The sequence below is a fragment of the Ictalurus furcatus genome, chromosome 19 (assembly GCF_023375685.1).
Source record: "Ictalurus furcatus strain D&B chromosome 19, Billie_1.0, whole genome shotgun sequence".
NCBI classification, from domain to species: Eukaryota; Metazoa; Chordata; class Actinopteri; order Siluriformes; family Ictaluridae; genus Ictalurus; species Ictalurus furcatus.
Window position 1 is genome coordinate 17,161,287 of NC_071273.1, and position 18,313 is coordinate 17,179,599.

General features: G+C 37.5%; 1 protein-coding gene across 1 annotated transcript; it reads left to right on the top strand.

The window, feature by feature from the left end:
• Positions 1-6,848: 6,848 nt before the first annotated feature.
• On the top strand, positions 6,849-11,789 carry rergla (RERG/RAS-like a). Its single transcript, XM_053650765.1, has 5 exons — positions 6,849-7,144; positions 7,226-7,282; positions 9,341-9,414; positions 10,363-10,511; positions 11,221-11,789. Exons 1-5 carry the CDS (start codon positions 7,093-7,095, stop codon positions 11,504-11,506), a joined length of 618 nt encoding a protein of 205 aa, XP_053506740.1. The 5' UTR covers positions 6,849-7,092; the 3' UTR covers positions 11,507-11,789.
• The last annotated feature ends 6,524 nt before the right edge of the window (positions 11,790-18,313 follow it).

An 18,313-nucleotide genomic window follows, 5' to 3' on the forward strand; every position in this document is an offset into this window, starting at 1 on the left:
TTTCATGCATAATGATTTACACATGAGGCAGAATCCAGTCTAAGCATACTCTATTAGAAACAAGGATTCCTGTTGGATGATGAAAGGAAAAGTCGGCCATGAAAAACATTTATATTTGAAGTATTTATATTAAACTATTTGTGATGTGTTTAGTGATAGCATTTTCATTATTCCCGTGAAAAGTCCTTGATTGTCTGTCATGCTGATGTCACAGGAGGACATTGCTAGAGGAATTAGCATGGTGTTTTTAATAGGACAACAAATTTAAAGAATCTCAAATATTGGTGATAACGGTCCGATTTCGTTGGTATATCCTCAAATCAAAAACAAAGTGCTTCTTTTCTACTCATCATTTTCCAGCAATGTACAATATCTTATTAATGAGAAATCCAATGTAGAAGTTGTGGAGACAGCAAACGTTGGACTCAAAGTTCCCGAATGCAACACAGCTAGACAACACAGAGTTATGACAGAGACTTGGCTTGACTAGTTACAAATCTATAAGAGGACGCGCTTGATGTTGGTATGAGCATGAAAGTTGAAGATCTGGAACCTTATCTGTTTGAGCACAGTGTACAGATGACTAGGTGAAAGAGCTGGACAAACTACGGGACTAAAGCTCTGCTGCATCACTCTCTTTAGGTAGAGATGCGAGAAGTGAAAGCTAATTCCCACTGGCACCACTATCAGCAGGTAGTCAAACAGTATTGTAGTTAACATAGGAGACCGTCAACCAAAGAGTAAAATAGACTTACATGTCAATGAAAAGTTTCAACTAAACAAATCAGGATTTCATTACAAAATACATGTTGCATGTCTTGTGTTCCGAGTTCCCTGGGATAGGCTCCAGTCTCCCCCACAATCCTGTGTAGGATAAACAGTATGGAAAATAGATGGATGGATGGATAGCAATAGTCAGCACTTTGATTTAGTAAAAGCAATCTAATCATGGTCAGATTTGTATAGAGTCAGTATCATATTTAAAACATTTATTTTCATGCTATCAGAATACGTGTAGGTGGTGAGTTCTTATAAATTGAGAATTAAAAATAGATGTAACCTTTGTATAAATAGACTGGTAATATTTTCCACCACTGCTATGGACATAAAATTGGACAATATGAATGGAAGGTGGTTTGACATAAATATTTAATATTGAGACAGTGGCCACTCTTGACAACATCCACTTTTAAGGGTGCATTTAGTGCCAGAATTATGGCCAACTGGACAATGTTAGAGATAATGAAAGCTCAGTGCCATTTATAGAGCAGTAGCCTGTTACTTTGCACATTCCCTGTACTAGTCTGAAGGGACAAAGGATGTTTTGGTGCTTGACATCAGTCTAAACACTGGTGTGAACTCTCTAATTATGTACTTACAAATGTTCATTTTGAACAGGATATTCATTTTTAACACACTGTATTAATCATTATCATTTTATGCTATGCTTTTAACTGAACAGCTAAACATGTTTGGAAGCCTTTTAATCTATTGACATGAATCACTGAGTTTGGGCTTGCATGCATTTCATATTCTCTAATAGTACTCCAAATTTTTTATGGGTGACTTGATCAGTCCGGAGTGGAACTGGCAGACAGCTTCATTTACACTGATTAAGGAAAACAATCATTGGCTGGTTCACAGTGTTTCTGGGAGATTATTATGGATAGGAGCTTTGTGTGCAAAATGGGATATGGATTTTAGAGGAAGAATATCTTGGCCAGAGATGAAGTAATATGTCAGTCTGATGAGCCAAATGAGATCCTATTTTTCACATGTCCTCTCTTCTAGTCTCACTGTATCCTTATCCATTTGTGTGGATTAGTTGGGGAGATATTATGGGGCTGAGAAGTCTCCGGTGCTTTGAATTGTCATTTTTTCTCACAGCTTTTTTACATTTAGGGGTGTGCTTTAAAGTGGCAGCCAAGACAAACACAGGCTCCAGAAAACCTGCATATAAATGGTGCTTCATCTAAAAAAGAAAAAAAGAAAAATTAAATTGTAGCCATACACATGAATTGAATACACATATGTAGCAGAATTATTCTGACCTGCTTTTTTTATTGCATGAACTCATTTGTAGCTTGACGACAACCAGAAAATACAAAAGCCAAAAAATTATGCAACAATGTCACGTCTTGTGACGCAACGGAGATAAGGTAGGATGCAAGCGCAGGTTGAACAACAGTTTTATTTAAAGAGAGACAAGCAGACAAATCCAAAACGTCATCCAAAAACGTAATCCAGTAACATGCAAGGTTCAGGCGATCGGCAAACAGGCATAAACGAGGCAAGGCAGGAATCAAAGTCGTGGTCTCGGGATACAGGGTCGATATAGCAAACATGAAACATAAATAGCAGCGAGGGACTGGTAGCGGAGAAACCAGCGTGAACTTAACAAACGAAATTAAATATGACATGAACTATGAACTATGAACTAAGACTAAGACTATGAATCGAAACATGAAACTATGGACTGAGACTGCGGTTATCTATCGTAAGGACTCTAAACTAATCGACTATCTAACTCATTCAACATTCCGGATTTTTGTGCTGGGAGGCGCGTCGTATATATGCGGAGATAATCAGCGTTGTAATGGCTGACGGCTGAGGGCAATTCAGACACACGTGAAACTACAACCAACGACAGAACGGGGAGGAGACATGACAGAAACATAAACAAATGCACGTGTCGAAATGTCACGATTGTCCACCAGGGAAAAGCATGTGCTTGCGCACCTGCTCGTGCACGCGCGCTCACATGCTCCACAGCGCGTTGCTTAAAGGGGAACTCGTGACAAACAATATTATTTAGTTTGTGTTAGGGATGTAATAAAATGTCACTATCTGTATCTGTACCTGTTTAATACTCCAAATATTCATATCTGTATTTAGATTTAAACCCAAAGTGGGTGTGGCCTAAACCGACCTATGTCACCAGCAACACCCGGAAAATATGTAAATGCCAGCACTGTCAACATGGTCTGTTAATTCTGGCTCTGAGAGTTCCTCAACCTCAGCTACATCACTCATTCAAATTCATTGTAAGACAGTTTTGTAATCCCACTCTACATCCATTCATCCATTTTCTGTATGGCCTATCATACACAGGGTCGCAGGAAGCCTGGAGCCTATCCCACGGAACTCCCGGCACAACACGGGGGAAACCGTGGACAGGGTGCCAACCCATCACAGGGCACAATCGCAGTCACACTCACACACTATGGATGATTTGGAAATGCCAATCAGCCTACAACACATGTCTTTGGACTGGGAGAGGAATCTGGAGTACCCAGAGGAAACCCCTAAAGCACAGGGAGAACATGCAAACTCCGCACACAAGTCGGAGGCGGGAATCGAACCCCCAACCCTTGAGGTGCGAGGTAAATGTACTAAATGCACTGTGCAAGTCACTGTGCCCCCAAGCCCACTCTCACAGTTATTATATTTGTTTGTACCTGTGTTCAATATTTTCTAACTTTTTAAGTTGGTTCTATTTCAATATAGCCTAATTTATACCATCATATTTCGGACCAGACACTTAATAAGGATGAATGAATGAATGACCACTGTAGGTTTAGGTACCTGTTAATGAACATGATTTTCATATCTGACCATTTGCAACTGAGAACCCAGGGGGACGTCCCCGGACGTTGTGGACGTCCACCTAGGTCTGCATTTGGTCTGGTTTATAACGTTCACTGGCAGACGTTCCGAGGACGTCAGAGGATATCAAATCATAACTCTGCTGAATGTGTTCATTTCAGCAAAAGTCCTGAAATGGACATTCTGTGAACGTTCCCTTGAACGTCCATAGGAGGTCAAGGGGACACTACACATGGACTTTCGGGGGACGTTCGTAGAGGCCATTTAGGGGACATCCTGGGGACCTTTTTTTGTCAATTGAGAACATTCCTGGCAAGCTTTCAAGAAAGGAAAAAAACACAAATAACGCACATCCGAACACACTGTTTAGACCACATTATCTGTCATCCCAAATAATGTATTCATTTTTGGTTACATCCCTAGGCTTTGATTATATAAGATGTAATTATTAATATAAAAAAGGGGGGATATATTCAGAAGTCTGTATTTTTAATGTGTTTTAAAGACATCTTGCAAAAGGGGGGCCTCGGTCAAATGTTAATCACATTTGGGGGGCCTTGCCCTGGAAAAGTTTGGGAACCCCTGCACTAGTTTATATCCTTTCTTGATTCATCATCACAACTTAATAAATACCCTTATAATCTCTGCTGGGACTCTCTGATAAGACACAATCCAATATACAATCCAAACCCAGGCTGCGAGTCTCTTGTGTTATCTTCTTTATTTCATTATATAATTGTTTGCTTAGTTTTTAATGACTTTAGTAATTTCAATGTTAATAATAAGCAATGGGTCTCTTTATTATTTTTTTAGCACTTTTATGATACTACGTTTTATGGCATGGATGAACTCCAGAAGACATTGTACAAACTGATAGTTTCGAGAAGATTTCCACATCTCGCTCCTTCATTAATCAGTTTCTCAGATTCAGGTCCAAAAGGAACCCAGTGTACGCAAGTCAGATAATCCACCATGATGAATGCCTCCAGGGCAGAACACCAGCAGTGGGAAGAAGATTCGGCAACCTTAGTTATGGCCTCAAAGAACAATCGCCTGAAGAAAAAAAAATAACCGGCAAAATGGGGAATGTAGCAAAACATTGATTTCAAGCCAGGTGTACGAGAGGGAAAATGTCCGTGTGCTAATAAAGATATATGAGCCTGTCTCATAAAGCCCTGCTTCTAGCATGTTTGCCGATGTAGAAAAAAGAGGATATCTATTTGCACTATATATATTTTGTAGATGTGACAAAGCAAACCCTTTTTTGGATATATCTGGATATCTTCTTGTTTTGCTCCTAAAATGCAATTTAAGCTTTATCTAATTCACAATAGTATGAATATGTTTAAATCCAATCATGAATATAATTGAACTCATATACTAACTAGTGGACAGCCTTTTAATTGCAGTAAACAAATTGGCAATAATTAACCACAAGTGTGGTTCAGTTAAATCCTTATTGGTTTGTATATACTATCAATTCCAAAACTATTGGCACCCCTTACAAGAATAGACAAAAATGATAACCATTACTGATTCAAATTGAATAAACTACACTATACGTACAAAAGTTTTGGACATCAGACCATCGCACATATACTGTATATGAGCCTTCCCCAAACTCTTGCCACAAAGTTGGAAGCACACAAATGTATAAGCTGTCTTTGTATGCTGTAGCTTTACAATTTCCTTTCACTGGAACAAGAGGCCCAAACCTGTTCCAGCATGACATAGCCCCTGTGCACAAAGTGAGCACCATGAAGACATGGTTTGCCAAGTTTGAAGTGGAAGAACTCAAGTATCCTCACAGAGCCCTGACCTCAACCCCACTGCGTAAAGTGCTTTGTAGAACTGCTATATAAGTGCAGACCATTTACCAATAAGGCGAGCACTATTCTGTTGATGTGTTTGTTTCTTTCTTTTATATAGTACACAGAGTACCATCACTGGTCGAATGGGAGCACTGTGCTGATAAAAGTTGAGGGAGAAGCACTAGAGAAGGCAAGGCATACAGGACTCTCCCTCCCATCCCTCCATCTGTTTGTAGTAGTTTTATCCAAAATTAAATCTATATGCATATGTTATAGGAAATATATTATGGCATACAGTATATCATCCCCGGATAAACATTTGTACTTGAATAACATCAACAACAATGTAAAAAAAAAAAAAAACACACTGTCTACACTCTATTGCAAATGATACCAATTACAGTAGGCCTATGTTTTGTACAGACCACGCCTCGTTTAAATATCAATAGGAGCATATATTACAGTAGAGGCTAATGCAACAGATGCTGATGTTCTCAATGAATTAAGCTCTCTTCTGCAGTAAACTCGGAGACTAGATCATTAACACTTCTATGGTCTTGGGCTATACCCAGCTACTCACTTTTGAATAATCAGTGTGAAATAGTACAACCGTTGTTGATTTTCTTTGCTGCTGTCACATCTGGTTTGGGCACCTCCAGGGTTGGGCGTTCGAATCCCAACCGTTTGCATGTTCGCCCCATCCTTCGGGATATTCCTCCAGGTACTCTGGTTTCCTCCCTCAGTCCAAAGACATGCGCTGTAGGCTGATTAGCATTTCCAAATTGTCTGTGGTGTGTGTAATTGCGGCCTGCGATGGGTTGGCACCCTGTCCGGGGTGTCCCTGCCTTGTGCCCAGAGTTCCCTGGGATAGGCTCCAGGCTCCACCACAACCCTGTGTAGGATAAGCGGTATGGAAAATTGATGGATGAACATCTGGTTTGCACATTAGTGATCTAAACCTACATGTGGCTTTCTATTGTTAAAAACGCTCTTCGACGAAAATTGTGTTGAACTGAATTGAATTAATAACTTGGACACGCCCCTGACTTGACTGTGCTTTTCTATAGACAGTGTTGTATTATATACTGATTTTCATTAATTAGTTTGATGTTTAATTAGTGTTTACTTTTTTTATATAATGGAAAATGTTAAAGATACACACACTAATTAGACATCAGTTACAGAAGAAAATCTGCTCAAGCAATGTTTACAGTTTAACCGATGTCACAAGAGTTGCCAGATTGGTGTTACAGCTTCCAACTTGTCTCTTTTATCGCATTAGGGTGGAAACACATGTCCAGGAGTTATCTTATTATTTCGGATGGTTTCATTCATTATTGGTGATTAGCGCGCCATTTATCGTAAGACCCATGATTGGGTGGGTTCTGGTGAAACTGGGCGGGGTTGCCTATAAACTAACCGTGTCTGAGCTTAAAACATCAATCTGGCAACCCTGAGCAACAGCACGGTAAACAGCTGAAAAGCGACGGAGCTCTGCGTCAGGTTTACTGCTGAGACACAAGCACGAGTGAGAGCGGCAGCACAGGATGATAGCTGAAGTGTTTTCTCTCACAACACTCAATACATATCTACATCAGAATAGTTCATAAGAGAACTCAAGACGGACCTGAGGGTGCAGTTTTGTTGTCCAAACTTAAGTTATTATAAACAGACGATGAACGATATTAAAGTTGCTGTTCTTGGAGGAGAAGGAGTCGGGAAATCAGGTAGGCTTGTCTTCTTGACTTTTGCTCTCTTTTGATTTGTTTTGATTTTCTGTCCATTCACTCATTGTTTTACACTGACAGCGCTCATTGTGCGATTCCTAACCAGGAGATTTATCGGAGAGTACGCCTCATCATCAGGTACATTCACTTCATCCACTGTATTCTTCTCACACACCTGCTGATTCTCATGATTTCAGCTACACCTCTCTAATGCTCGACAACATACTTGTAAAACTGACCCATTTTGCCTAATGATTATCTCATTATACCGTAATGTGGCAATAGAGTGAATCACACTAAAGTGTAACATGCATATTAACATCATAAATATACTGTAACAATAAAGTGTAACGCATTCTACATCATAAATATACTGTAACAATACAGTGTAACATGCATGTTACATCATAAATATACTGTAACACTAAAGTAACATGCATGTTACATCATAAATATACTGTAACAATACAGTGTAACATGCATGTTACATCATAAATATACTGTAACAATAAAGTAACATGCATGTTACATCATAAATATACTGTAACAATAAAGTAACATGCATGTTACATCATGAATATACTGTAACAATAGTGTAACATGCATATTACATCATGAATATACTGTAACAATAAAGTAACATGCATGTTACATCATAAATATACTGTAACAATAAAGTAACATGCATGTTACATCATAAATATACTGTAACAATAAAGTAACATGCATGTTACATCATGGATATACTGTAACAATAAAGTAACATGCATGTTATATCATAAATATACTGTAACAATAAAGTAACATGCATGCTACATCATGAATATACTGTAACAATAAAGTGTAACATGCATTCTACATCATAAATATACTGTAACAATAAAGTGTAACATGCATGTTACATCATAAATATACTGTAACAATAAAGTGTAACATGCATGTTACATCATAAATATACTGTAACAATGTAAAAGTGTAACATGCATATTACATCATAATTATACTATAATGTGGTTGTAGAGTTTGTCACATTATAGTTTAACATGCAGAGCATATCATTATGCTGTACCGTGCACATAGAGTGTGTCACATAAAGTGTAACGTGTAGTATATCATAAATATACTGTGATTTTATATAGTCTGCTCTACATGATTTTCTATATATACTGCTGTTGTTCCACGAGTATATCACTTCATGAAAAATATATCACACTAGTGTATAGAATATATTATGTTCTTATATACACCATATGATATACTCTGTGAAATATCTCCATGAAATACAGTATGTATATTATATAATATATTTCATAACACACTCTATGTCTCTATGATATACCATCTCTTACACCACAGGGTCTTGTGGTCATGGAGTACACCTGTCCTGAAATAGTAGTTTTTTCCTTCAGGAAGTATTTTTTTTTCAACTCAGGAAAGGCTGGTGATTAGTTGAATAGTTTATCACTAATCACACTTTTTAGACCAAGGACAAAACACTAAAATGTGCAGGACCAGGGTTGTGAATCAAGCCTGTACTCTATATACTCTTTAATAATATACTCTCTAGCAACTGGCCCCATGTATATAATAAGGAGAGTATATAGTAGTAATATGCTAAGTAGCAATACTTAGCATATCATACTAAAGTATATAATGTCATAGAATATATCACATCTTGGAGTGTACTTAATTTTCCTATGAAATACTGTTCATGATACATTTCCTCAATCCTATCTGCATAAAATAACTCAGGCATGTGCTTTAGGTATTGCAGTTCCATTTAAATAACAGGATTAAGCTAGCTAGCTACTTCATTTCTTTTCATGTAACAGCAAATGCATGTTTAATAAAATGGTATAGCCCGTTGTAGGGGTGTTCAGAACTAGACATGGATGTCTACATGGCTGGACAAACATTACAGTATATAGTATACATACAGTATTCTATATGCTAAAGTATATCATCAGGGAGAATACATCATACTGGAGTATATCTGATATTTTGGGGTAAAAAGCACTTAAAGTGTTCTTTTTTTGTTTGTTTGTTTTGGGGTTTTTTTTCACACTGCAGACTAAACCAAAGGGCTCTGCCAAGTGCCCGTACTTAGTTATTTAGTGTGATCATAAAATGCAGAAAATTGCTAAGCGCACCAAAATGCATTTGCATGACTCTGTGAAAATTTGTTCTTGCTTTCAGAGTGTATATACAGAAAACGCATGTCCGTTGATGGAAGGCAGCTGAATCTGGAACTTTACGACCCATGTTCCCAGGTACGTGTTTACAACAGCAGTGAAAGCAGCAATAATGATTACAATAAAATAGGGTCCACAAGCTATGAGATATCACACCCTCATAAAGGTTAATAGATGCATATTAAGGAAAATGAGACCGTGAATACGATATGCTGTTAAAATGCAGTAATGAAAAGTAGTGCTTGTGTAAGTATATTTGAGTTTTATTCCCAGACGCTTGTACTTTGCTGCAGCATGGGCTGGAGGTGGGGACCAAGGCATGTGTACTTGCAGTACCTCAATTTTGGATAAGTTATAGAAAGTTGACTGAGGATATAGATTGTCGATTCTAAATTCATTTAAATTGTTCACTTTGCTTGTATAGTAGTTTAATAATTGTAATAGGCAAACAATCTAAAACGAGATCTCTATAGTTTCTCTTAGACAGCAATGAAATCAGATGTCTCAGTTTTTTCACAATAACACAATACCCAAGTATACTGATGTATGTAAACTAGTGTATTTTTGATATGTTTGTTTAAGAACATTTTCTATGCTAGCATTTGTAAGTATGTTTGAAGAGAAGCTATTATTGTAGTTATAGATGGCATTTCCCTTTGTTTGACTCCTTTAAAAAAAATCTCTTTTTTTGCCTCATTCTAAACATTTGTGTCAAAGATGATATGTAAATGAAACACAAGTGAGAATCCCCAACACATCTCTGAGATATCAAACTTACGCAAAGAAAAGTTATGACCTTATACTTATAGGTACATGTTGAGCTCTATCATACTTGCATAATTGACTGCCTTTATGTGCTACTTCCATGAGCATGGAGACTTACAAATACAAATTTTTGTGTACAATGTCACTTAGTCCCTCGTTTTTAGCTGCTATTTGGTATTAAGATTGCACCACAGCAATAGATCAGCAATAGATATGCAGTGCATTACTCTAAATCTATGTGTTCTGTTTATGTCTTTGCAGCCCTGTGACGGAAAGTCCACTCTGAACGAGCAGATCCACTGGGCTGATGGCTTTGTGGTGGTGTACGACATCAGTGACCGCTCCTCTTTCATCACTGCTACAGCTATCGTGCACCTGATCCGAGAGCTCAACCTGGGAGCAGCCAAAAGGTACGAATGTCCCAAAACAAATGTAGACCTGGAGGACGGAGCTATTTTTTTTTCCTCCATTCACTTGATGCCTCTTATGTGTAGGCAGTCGATAGCTGACCAGGAACGCAGCTCGGGGTTTCATTATAGAGAGGAGCAGAGACGCTATAGCTGCCGGAGGAGGCTGAGTGGGCGCTTTGTTAACACAAGGACTGGCAGCTTAGCTTGCTCATTTATTTTTGTCAATGGCTAAAGCCACCTACATTTTTAGCCCACATCTTGTTTGGCTTTTTAAATAGCAATGTGGATCTGCGATTCATTGTAAGCGCTGGCAGTGAAGCTATGACTGAAATGTCAAATATTGATAAGTTTTCGTGTTTGTAATTAATCAGCTGATTCCTCATCATGGGCATGGATTCTGAAATGTTTAGTTTGCTCATCAGAAAGAAATCCAAGGATTATCCAAAACGGGCAAAGTAAAGCAGAAATATAAACACCGCAATCAGGTTAAATCTGCCTTAATGTACCTAACATTTTCTTTAAGTTTAGCTTTGAAGATAGACCACCTTATTTGTACATGGATTCCAAATGAAAAGTTGTAAACAATGTACAATTCTGATATAATGTAATGCCAACACTTAATCTATCTTTTAACATCCAGACAAAACTCTGGACGTTATTTGTAACACGAGTAACCTTCCGTCACTAAACAATTTCTCAACCTCTCTAGGGAGTCTGAGTCGGTGGTGTTCTTGGTGGGAAATAAACAAGACCTGTGCCACATGCGTGAGGTGGGCAAGGAGGAAGGTCAGAGGTTGGCGACAGATGGGCGCTGCCAGTTCTACGAGCTCTCCGCTGCCGAGTGCTACCAGGAGGTGGCACTCATGTTCACAAAGTTGGTGCGCAACGCAAGTGTGAGCGGAAAAGCTAAAGAGCGCCGGCGCCGACCCAGCGGCTCTAAGTCCATGGCTAAACTGATCAACAATGTGTTTGGCAAGAGGCGGAAATCAGTGTGATCCAGTAACCAGAGGAAGAAGAGATATGCATGGACACTTCTGGTGCCATAATCATAAGAGATGCACTTAGCTTCTTACTGGAGTATAAAGAGGATCAAAGATCAACATGGTTATTTCTGCCTACTGCATGTGATTATCTATAAAAATGTCACATCCGAATGTTAGCAGTAGGGTGTTTTGGGTGACCATTTTTGGTTGACATTATCCACTGTTTGCCATAAATGTCCCAACTGTGAACACTAAAAGTTTCAGAGTTGGACAATACATAAAATTGGCAAATATACTATGTTGCATTTCATGTATGAGTATGAGCAGACATTTGATCTGTAAACAAGTTGTGACCTTAGTATTATAAGGTTGAAGAGCTGTTTTGAACTATAGGACAAAGTTTCTAGCTTTCTAGAATTTCAAGTTTCTAGAGACATTCTAGCATAAATTTATAGTCCATAAGTTTACAAGGCCTACATTTTAAGGTATATACTATTGCAGGTTTTTCAGGTCTTGATGGTCATGATGGATCCAGGATCAATCCTGGGAACACTGGGTATGAGGAGGAACTACACCCTGAATGGGACACCTGTCCATTTTAGGGCACCATGCACACACAATCACACCATGATTCACATCTAGGGACATTTTAAGGTCACCGATCCACCAACACCATGTTTCCTGGTAGTCGAAGGAAACTGGAGTACCCAGAAGAAACCCACATGGACACAGGGAGAACATGCACAGAAACTCCACACAAACAGTAACCCGAGCTCAGGATTCAACCAGGGGGTTAGGGTTAGAACATAGATATATATTGGCCCTGGCCATCTGTGTTTGTTCATCCTGGATGATGAATGGCTAGGAGATAGAACCTTATAAAATGTTGATCTGTGAGCTGGGAGGTAGAAATTTTTAATGTTTTCAAATATTCCAAAAAAAATGTAAAAATAAATAAATAAATAAATAAAAAGAACAGTGGGAGAATAAAGTAGTTTGACATTTATGTGGTTCACTCATTTAACACCAAAATTCCAACTCTATGGAATCTTATAATACTGAGGTCACATGATATAGTCACACTGTTTAGAAATGCTCTTTCCTTTAAAACTACCGCATTTGTAGAATGCTATACCATAATGCCAGAAATGACACAGAAATGTAGGCCACCTGTTAAGTTTTTGCTGTAATTCCTCTCATTGTCCTGTCTTGACAACTCATTAACATCATGAAAAATGGACTAGGTTTTGTAGAATGTAAACTTTTCAGAGTGGCGTTCTGTAAACGTCTCTATATGTTTGAAATGCTGACCGTTTCTTAGAATAAAGTGAAACAGCTTTCACCTTCGCTGCCCAGCCCATGTGCTACAGTGACTCTCTTTCTGCATGTTTGGACTGGTCAGCAGTGTTTTGAAAGTTTTGGCTCGTTTTGATGTGTAAACCTCACTAAGCTAATTTTAGACATAAGCACTGCTGGGCAGAGCAGGGTGACTAAGCCACTCACTCCAAGCAAGACTGTTAATTAAATAAAGGATGTACTGCTGATCCTTTGGAGTGAAAAACTGTGTTTAAAATAGTTAAAGTTTGTTCTGAGTTTTACACTCTCTAACTCTGATATAAGAACATTTTCCAGTACATATAAAGCTTGGGTTTGGATTCCCATTAACTTCCCAATGTCTTTTTCAGTCTAATGTCAGTGTGAATGGTCTAGAATGTTTCAAAAAGAAAGTTAACATGAAATGAAGTCCACATTATATGATATGATCATTAAAGGAGGCAGGGGAGGCTGGTGTAAATCGGCTCACAGGGCTAAGCCCCACTTTCAAAGATAAAAAGCCATTATAAGGTTTTGTTATTGGCATCTGTCAGATTATTTGCTGTTAACAAATATGGATTTTTGCAAAAACACCACCAACAGTTGTGAGAAAAATACACAGAATGGTATGAAGACGTGAGGCTGGGGCTGATTTCCTTCTAGCACAGACTGTAGATTCATGCTATCAGTGACAGTATCTGATTTGATCTCAATTTCGGTTGATATTTTTCAGCCCATGTCACCGATTCATCCATAACACATCATGAAGACATGAAATACAGCAAACACAGTAATGCAGGTTAATGAAGGCGAATGAGGTGCTCTGTCATCGTTTTTCCCCGAAAATAGTTTTGGAGGTATGAACAAAAGGGTTACAGTTTTTCTGTTTACCAAACATGCCATAAACCCTGCATTATGAACTTAAAACAAAAAAGCTGCCTATCTACTTTTATGTGTGTGTAATAATTTGAGCAATTTGCCTTATTTACACACTGTAAAACCGGATAAGTTCAACAAAAAAAAATGAGGAAACTAATTACCTCAAAATTTTTAAGTTGATAAATCAATTTCTTTAAGCCAAATACACCTAAATATAACAAAATTTATTTTAAATTACAAAGTTTTAGTTACATTTTTAAAATATTTTGCTCAAAAAAAGCCATAGAATAGTGATGGATATTCTAATGACCACCCCTACAGTTTCTCATGAGTTTATACTATTACTGCATCTTTTATAAAAAAATAATAATAAATCTCAGATTTATTTTAGAATCGCAGATCATATTTACCATGTCTCTGACAGTGTGCAGTTTACCCATGAACCTCAGCAACAAAGTAAAAAACAAAAACATAACAAGGGTTAGCCTGATGATTCCACACATGTTTAATCTTCTTGTAATGGCTGCTTGTAATGCCTTTGCACTTTTCTCTTTTATTCGCAAATTAACTACTATCACAATAACAAAACCAACCACATGTACAAGTCACACTCCAGTTTAATTGGCAATAAATCTTGCCGTTTATTCACACTGTCTTCATCAATCAGCACTCTTACAGGACAATTACAACAAAATGGCAAGAAAAGGCTATATGAATTGAAAAAGAAGCACATTTACCATTAATAAATATTTGATGTTTTGGGGCAAAATTCACAAAATGACTTCTAACACTTAATTGTGTTCTAAATGGCGCTTGTAATTGTTATTAGTAGTTTCTCCACTTATTCACCTAACATTAACATTGCTGGACATTACTTGACTTCGGAAGTTGTGACTTTAGTGTAATGAGGCTCTGTCTTCTAATCAATAACCCACATAGAACCTTAATACTAAGGTCATTATCTGTTACCTGGGGGGCTGATTGCGAGAGAACGCCAAACAATCGCTTGGTTTAATGAGAAACCTTGGTCTGAGGAATAACAAATGGGTTTGATTTGAGGTGCATGACATCTATGTGCAGAGAGAGACAATATCCTGCATTTGCATTTTAACAGTTGAGCTTTGATGGTGGTCCAAAAGACAAGGATAAAACAGCTTGTTTTTATAAACTAAGAAAAGTATATCAGATGGTAGAAATGCCTTAACAGCACATAGAAAGCATCACAAACAATATCTTATAAGATTGTACTTGTTTTATTGTGTGGACTAAAAATAACTCTGTTTCTTCTTCTGAATCAATTCACACGATTCACTGAATATGGTTATATTTAGAAGGAACAAATTATCTACACATCTTTAAAACAAATGGAGCTGGAAGGGCCTGTAATAACTCGGGTTCAAAAGTTCAAAAGTAATATTTTAGTATCAAACAGAATTTTACAAATGCCTATGTTTGACAGGACTGGCCTTTAATTATAACCTGGTTTTCATAACATATTCTTCTTTACTTATTAACCGAAAATCCTGAAGTGATCAGTGTTGGGATATTATCATTACTCAAGATGATGAGCATGATTTAATCACCGCAAATCTATGTTTGTCATTTTTGGGTTTGGGTTTTTTGTATGGAGTTGACAAAAATTGGCTATTTATTCATTCATTCATTTTCAGTAACTACTTTATCATGGTCAGAGGCGAGGTGGATCTGGAGCCTATCCTGGCAACACTGGGCATGAGGCAGGAATACATCCTGGATGGATGGGATGCCTGTCCTTCTCAGAGCACCATGCATACACACATTCACACCAAGGGGCCATTTAGCATAGCCAGTCCACCTACTAGTCCAGGGAGGAAACTAGAGAACCTGGAGGAAACCCAAACAGACACGGAGGAACTGTGAGGTGGCAACACTACCCTCTGTATCACCATGCCACCCTGGGCTATTTATGTATTATATAACACCAACCTGCCCATATTTGTTCCCATTTTAATGAAACTACACCATGCATCAATTATTTTTGCTTGTAAAGGTAAAAATCATTACATGCATTATTTTTGTAATAACATACTGTCTATTTTGAGTGAATAGCCATGTAATAAGATAACCCACAATATTATATATATATATATATATATATATATATATATATATATATATATATATATATATATATATATCACTAATCCAACTTTGAACAATACTAAATCATATTAATCTCCAATCCAAGCAGACCCTGCCTGGACGTATTGATTATATTAATATGACAGATTAGTCTGTCAGGTTAATGTTCCAGAGATGACTCACACAGAGACATGCTGAAAAGGCCAACACTATTTCTCTTTGCCCTTTAGCATAGACCATGAGACTGTCACTGGCCTACAGACACTGTGGCCAACATCAAACATCAAACATCCATCTCAGTATCAGTCACAGCCACCTGCTCTGAGAATATAAAAAGGGACAGACCTTACAAAACATACAAAACAAAATGTTTTTGATCTCTTAAGTATAGCTTTTGATTTTACATTTACATTTATATTTATTCATTTAGCAGACGCTTTTGTCCAAAGCGACTTACAAATGAGGGTGATGTGGAGAAAACCGGCACGTCCTTATCATGTGGGTCTTGTCAACATTCCATTCATCATAGAGGCAGACATTTGGACCGCTTAAACCTTCCTTCTATCTTCTGTGGTGTTTTTAAGGTTGAAGTTTGTGTCACAAATTAATAATGTTGGCTGAGTTTTGTGTTATGTAATCCACTTGCCGAAAATGGCTAAATGTAATCTATAGTGTCAAATTAACTTTAGTTTAACTTTTTAACATTAGTTACTTGTTAAAATATATAAATTCAATGGTGGGTAGCTTTGTTGCTTCACAGCTATAGTGTCTCTGGTTCGATCCTGAGATTGTGTTACTGTCTATGAGCAGTTTTTCACATTTTCCCCACGTCTGCATGGGTTTCCTCCGGGTTCTCTGGTTTTCTTCCCTCCTTCCAAAAACATGTCAGTAAAATCATGACCTGGTGTCCTATCCATAGTATATTTTTGCTTCATGTCGAATTTTCCTAGGATAAACTACAAATCCACCTAGACCCTGACCAGCAGTTATTGTGATGAATGAATGAAACTTCTAGAATGGAAGTAGTTTAGGTTTCATTATACACCTTTTGTAGAATTTAATAGTAATGTTTGTCATCATTCGATAAGCAGTTAGAATTGAGAAAGTTCTAGAAGCTGTGAGAGTGGGCATGTCTGTGGAGAAGCAGAGTTAGTTGGTTGTTAGTTGGATTGGATTGCAACTCTCAGAAAACAGAGCTTTAGGAAGGGAAAAACTCTGTTATGGTAAATGGTTTGCACTTGGTTTAATTCTAAACAGGGTGATACATGGCCCTTGGTGGTGAACCCCCCCCCTGAAACATTGTATGACATTTCCAAATGCTTATTTGTAGGTGGTTAACATAACATACCTACAGCACAACTGATTATAAATTGTCAAAAAAACATCTTTTGTGCAGTAATTGCACTATAATGATGTTCATAAAAGGTTAAGAAGCCATCATTACAATTCCTCCAGATATACATTGAGCTGAGGGAAATCAGAGTGACAGATGATGAAGTACTGAAGGTTTACTGAAGGAGTAGAAAAAGAAGGTCTGGTTTTATAAGATGAAATGCCATCTCCATATTACTACTACACGATTTTAATCATTTTCAGTGCAACTGTCATTAACGTCACTACCAATTCTACTGGCATCCAACCAAAATGCATGAGCATGTCACACTTAGCAATTTAAGGTTGTAAATTTATTTAGAATATTTCCTCAGCCACACTGAAATTAATTCTAGGCTATGTAACAGGATAAAGCTTCCCTGCTGAAAAAAAAAAAATAGAAAGCATCACAGAAATTCTAATGGTTTCCACTACAAATACCATTACAAACCATCAGCTAACCATTAAAACCATTACCATTGTTGGGCCTTAATGGTATCCACGAGACATAACATGCCATCAATAGAAGGCCTCACATTACCAGTAGAGACCCACAGTGACCATTATAGTTTCCATTAAAACCAATACAATTCCCATTATAACCATTAAAACCATTACAAATTCTATGAAGGTTTCTATAGGGTTTTTTTTCAGCAGGGTTATTATATTGTTGGATTGGTTATGTTTTTATGACTTTATATCAAGTGAAACGATAACAAGGAAATGTTCTCCTCCTTTCAGATGTTATCTTTGTGAAATAATATCTTCAGAATAATCTCATTTCATTATTCCAGGTTTTGGATTTGCATAATATGAGGATTAATTGAATGAATGTAGTCATATTGATTAAAATGACCATCAATGCAATACAGCTCAGTGTTGCATTGTTATTCATGTGGATTTATGTTGGGCAATAACAGCTGCGGTGAAGTTAAGGTGTAGGCTGAAAACAAAGCTGGCTATCATGTATGCTCCAAGTCATCCTCCTCTCTAAAGTACATTTCCAAATCTGGGCATGAGACAGAATGAATAATATTGTTCATACCACTTGTCTTTTTTTCTCTCTCTCTTTCCCACTCACTGAGGGAAGTGGTGTTAAAAACTGTTGTCAATGTTGTATGGTGTGAAGTCATA

Bases quoted from the DNA above. Each gene is read 5' to 3' on its own strand.
- rergla (XM_053650765.1), top strand. From the start codon at position 7,093: ATGAACGATATTAAAGTTGCTGTTCTTGGAGGAGAAGGAGTCGGGAAA. The intron at 9,415-10,362 runs GTACGTGTTTAC...ATGTCTTTGCAG, and splicing joins TTTACGACCCATGTTCCCAG to CCCTGTGACGGAAAGTCCAC. The intron at 10,512-11,220 runs GTACGAATGTCC...CAACCTCTCTAG, and splicing joins AACCTGGGAGCAGCCAAAAG to GGAGTCTGAGTCGGTGGTGT.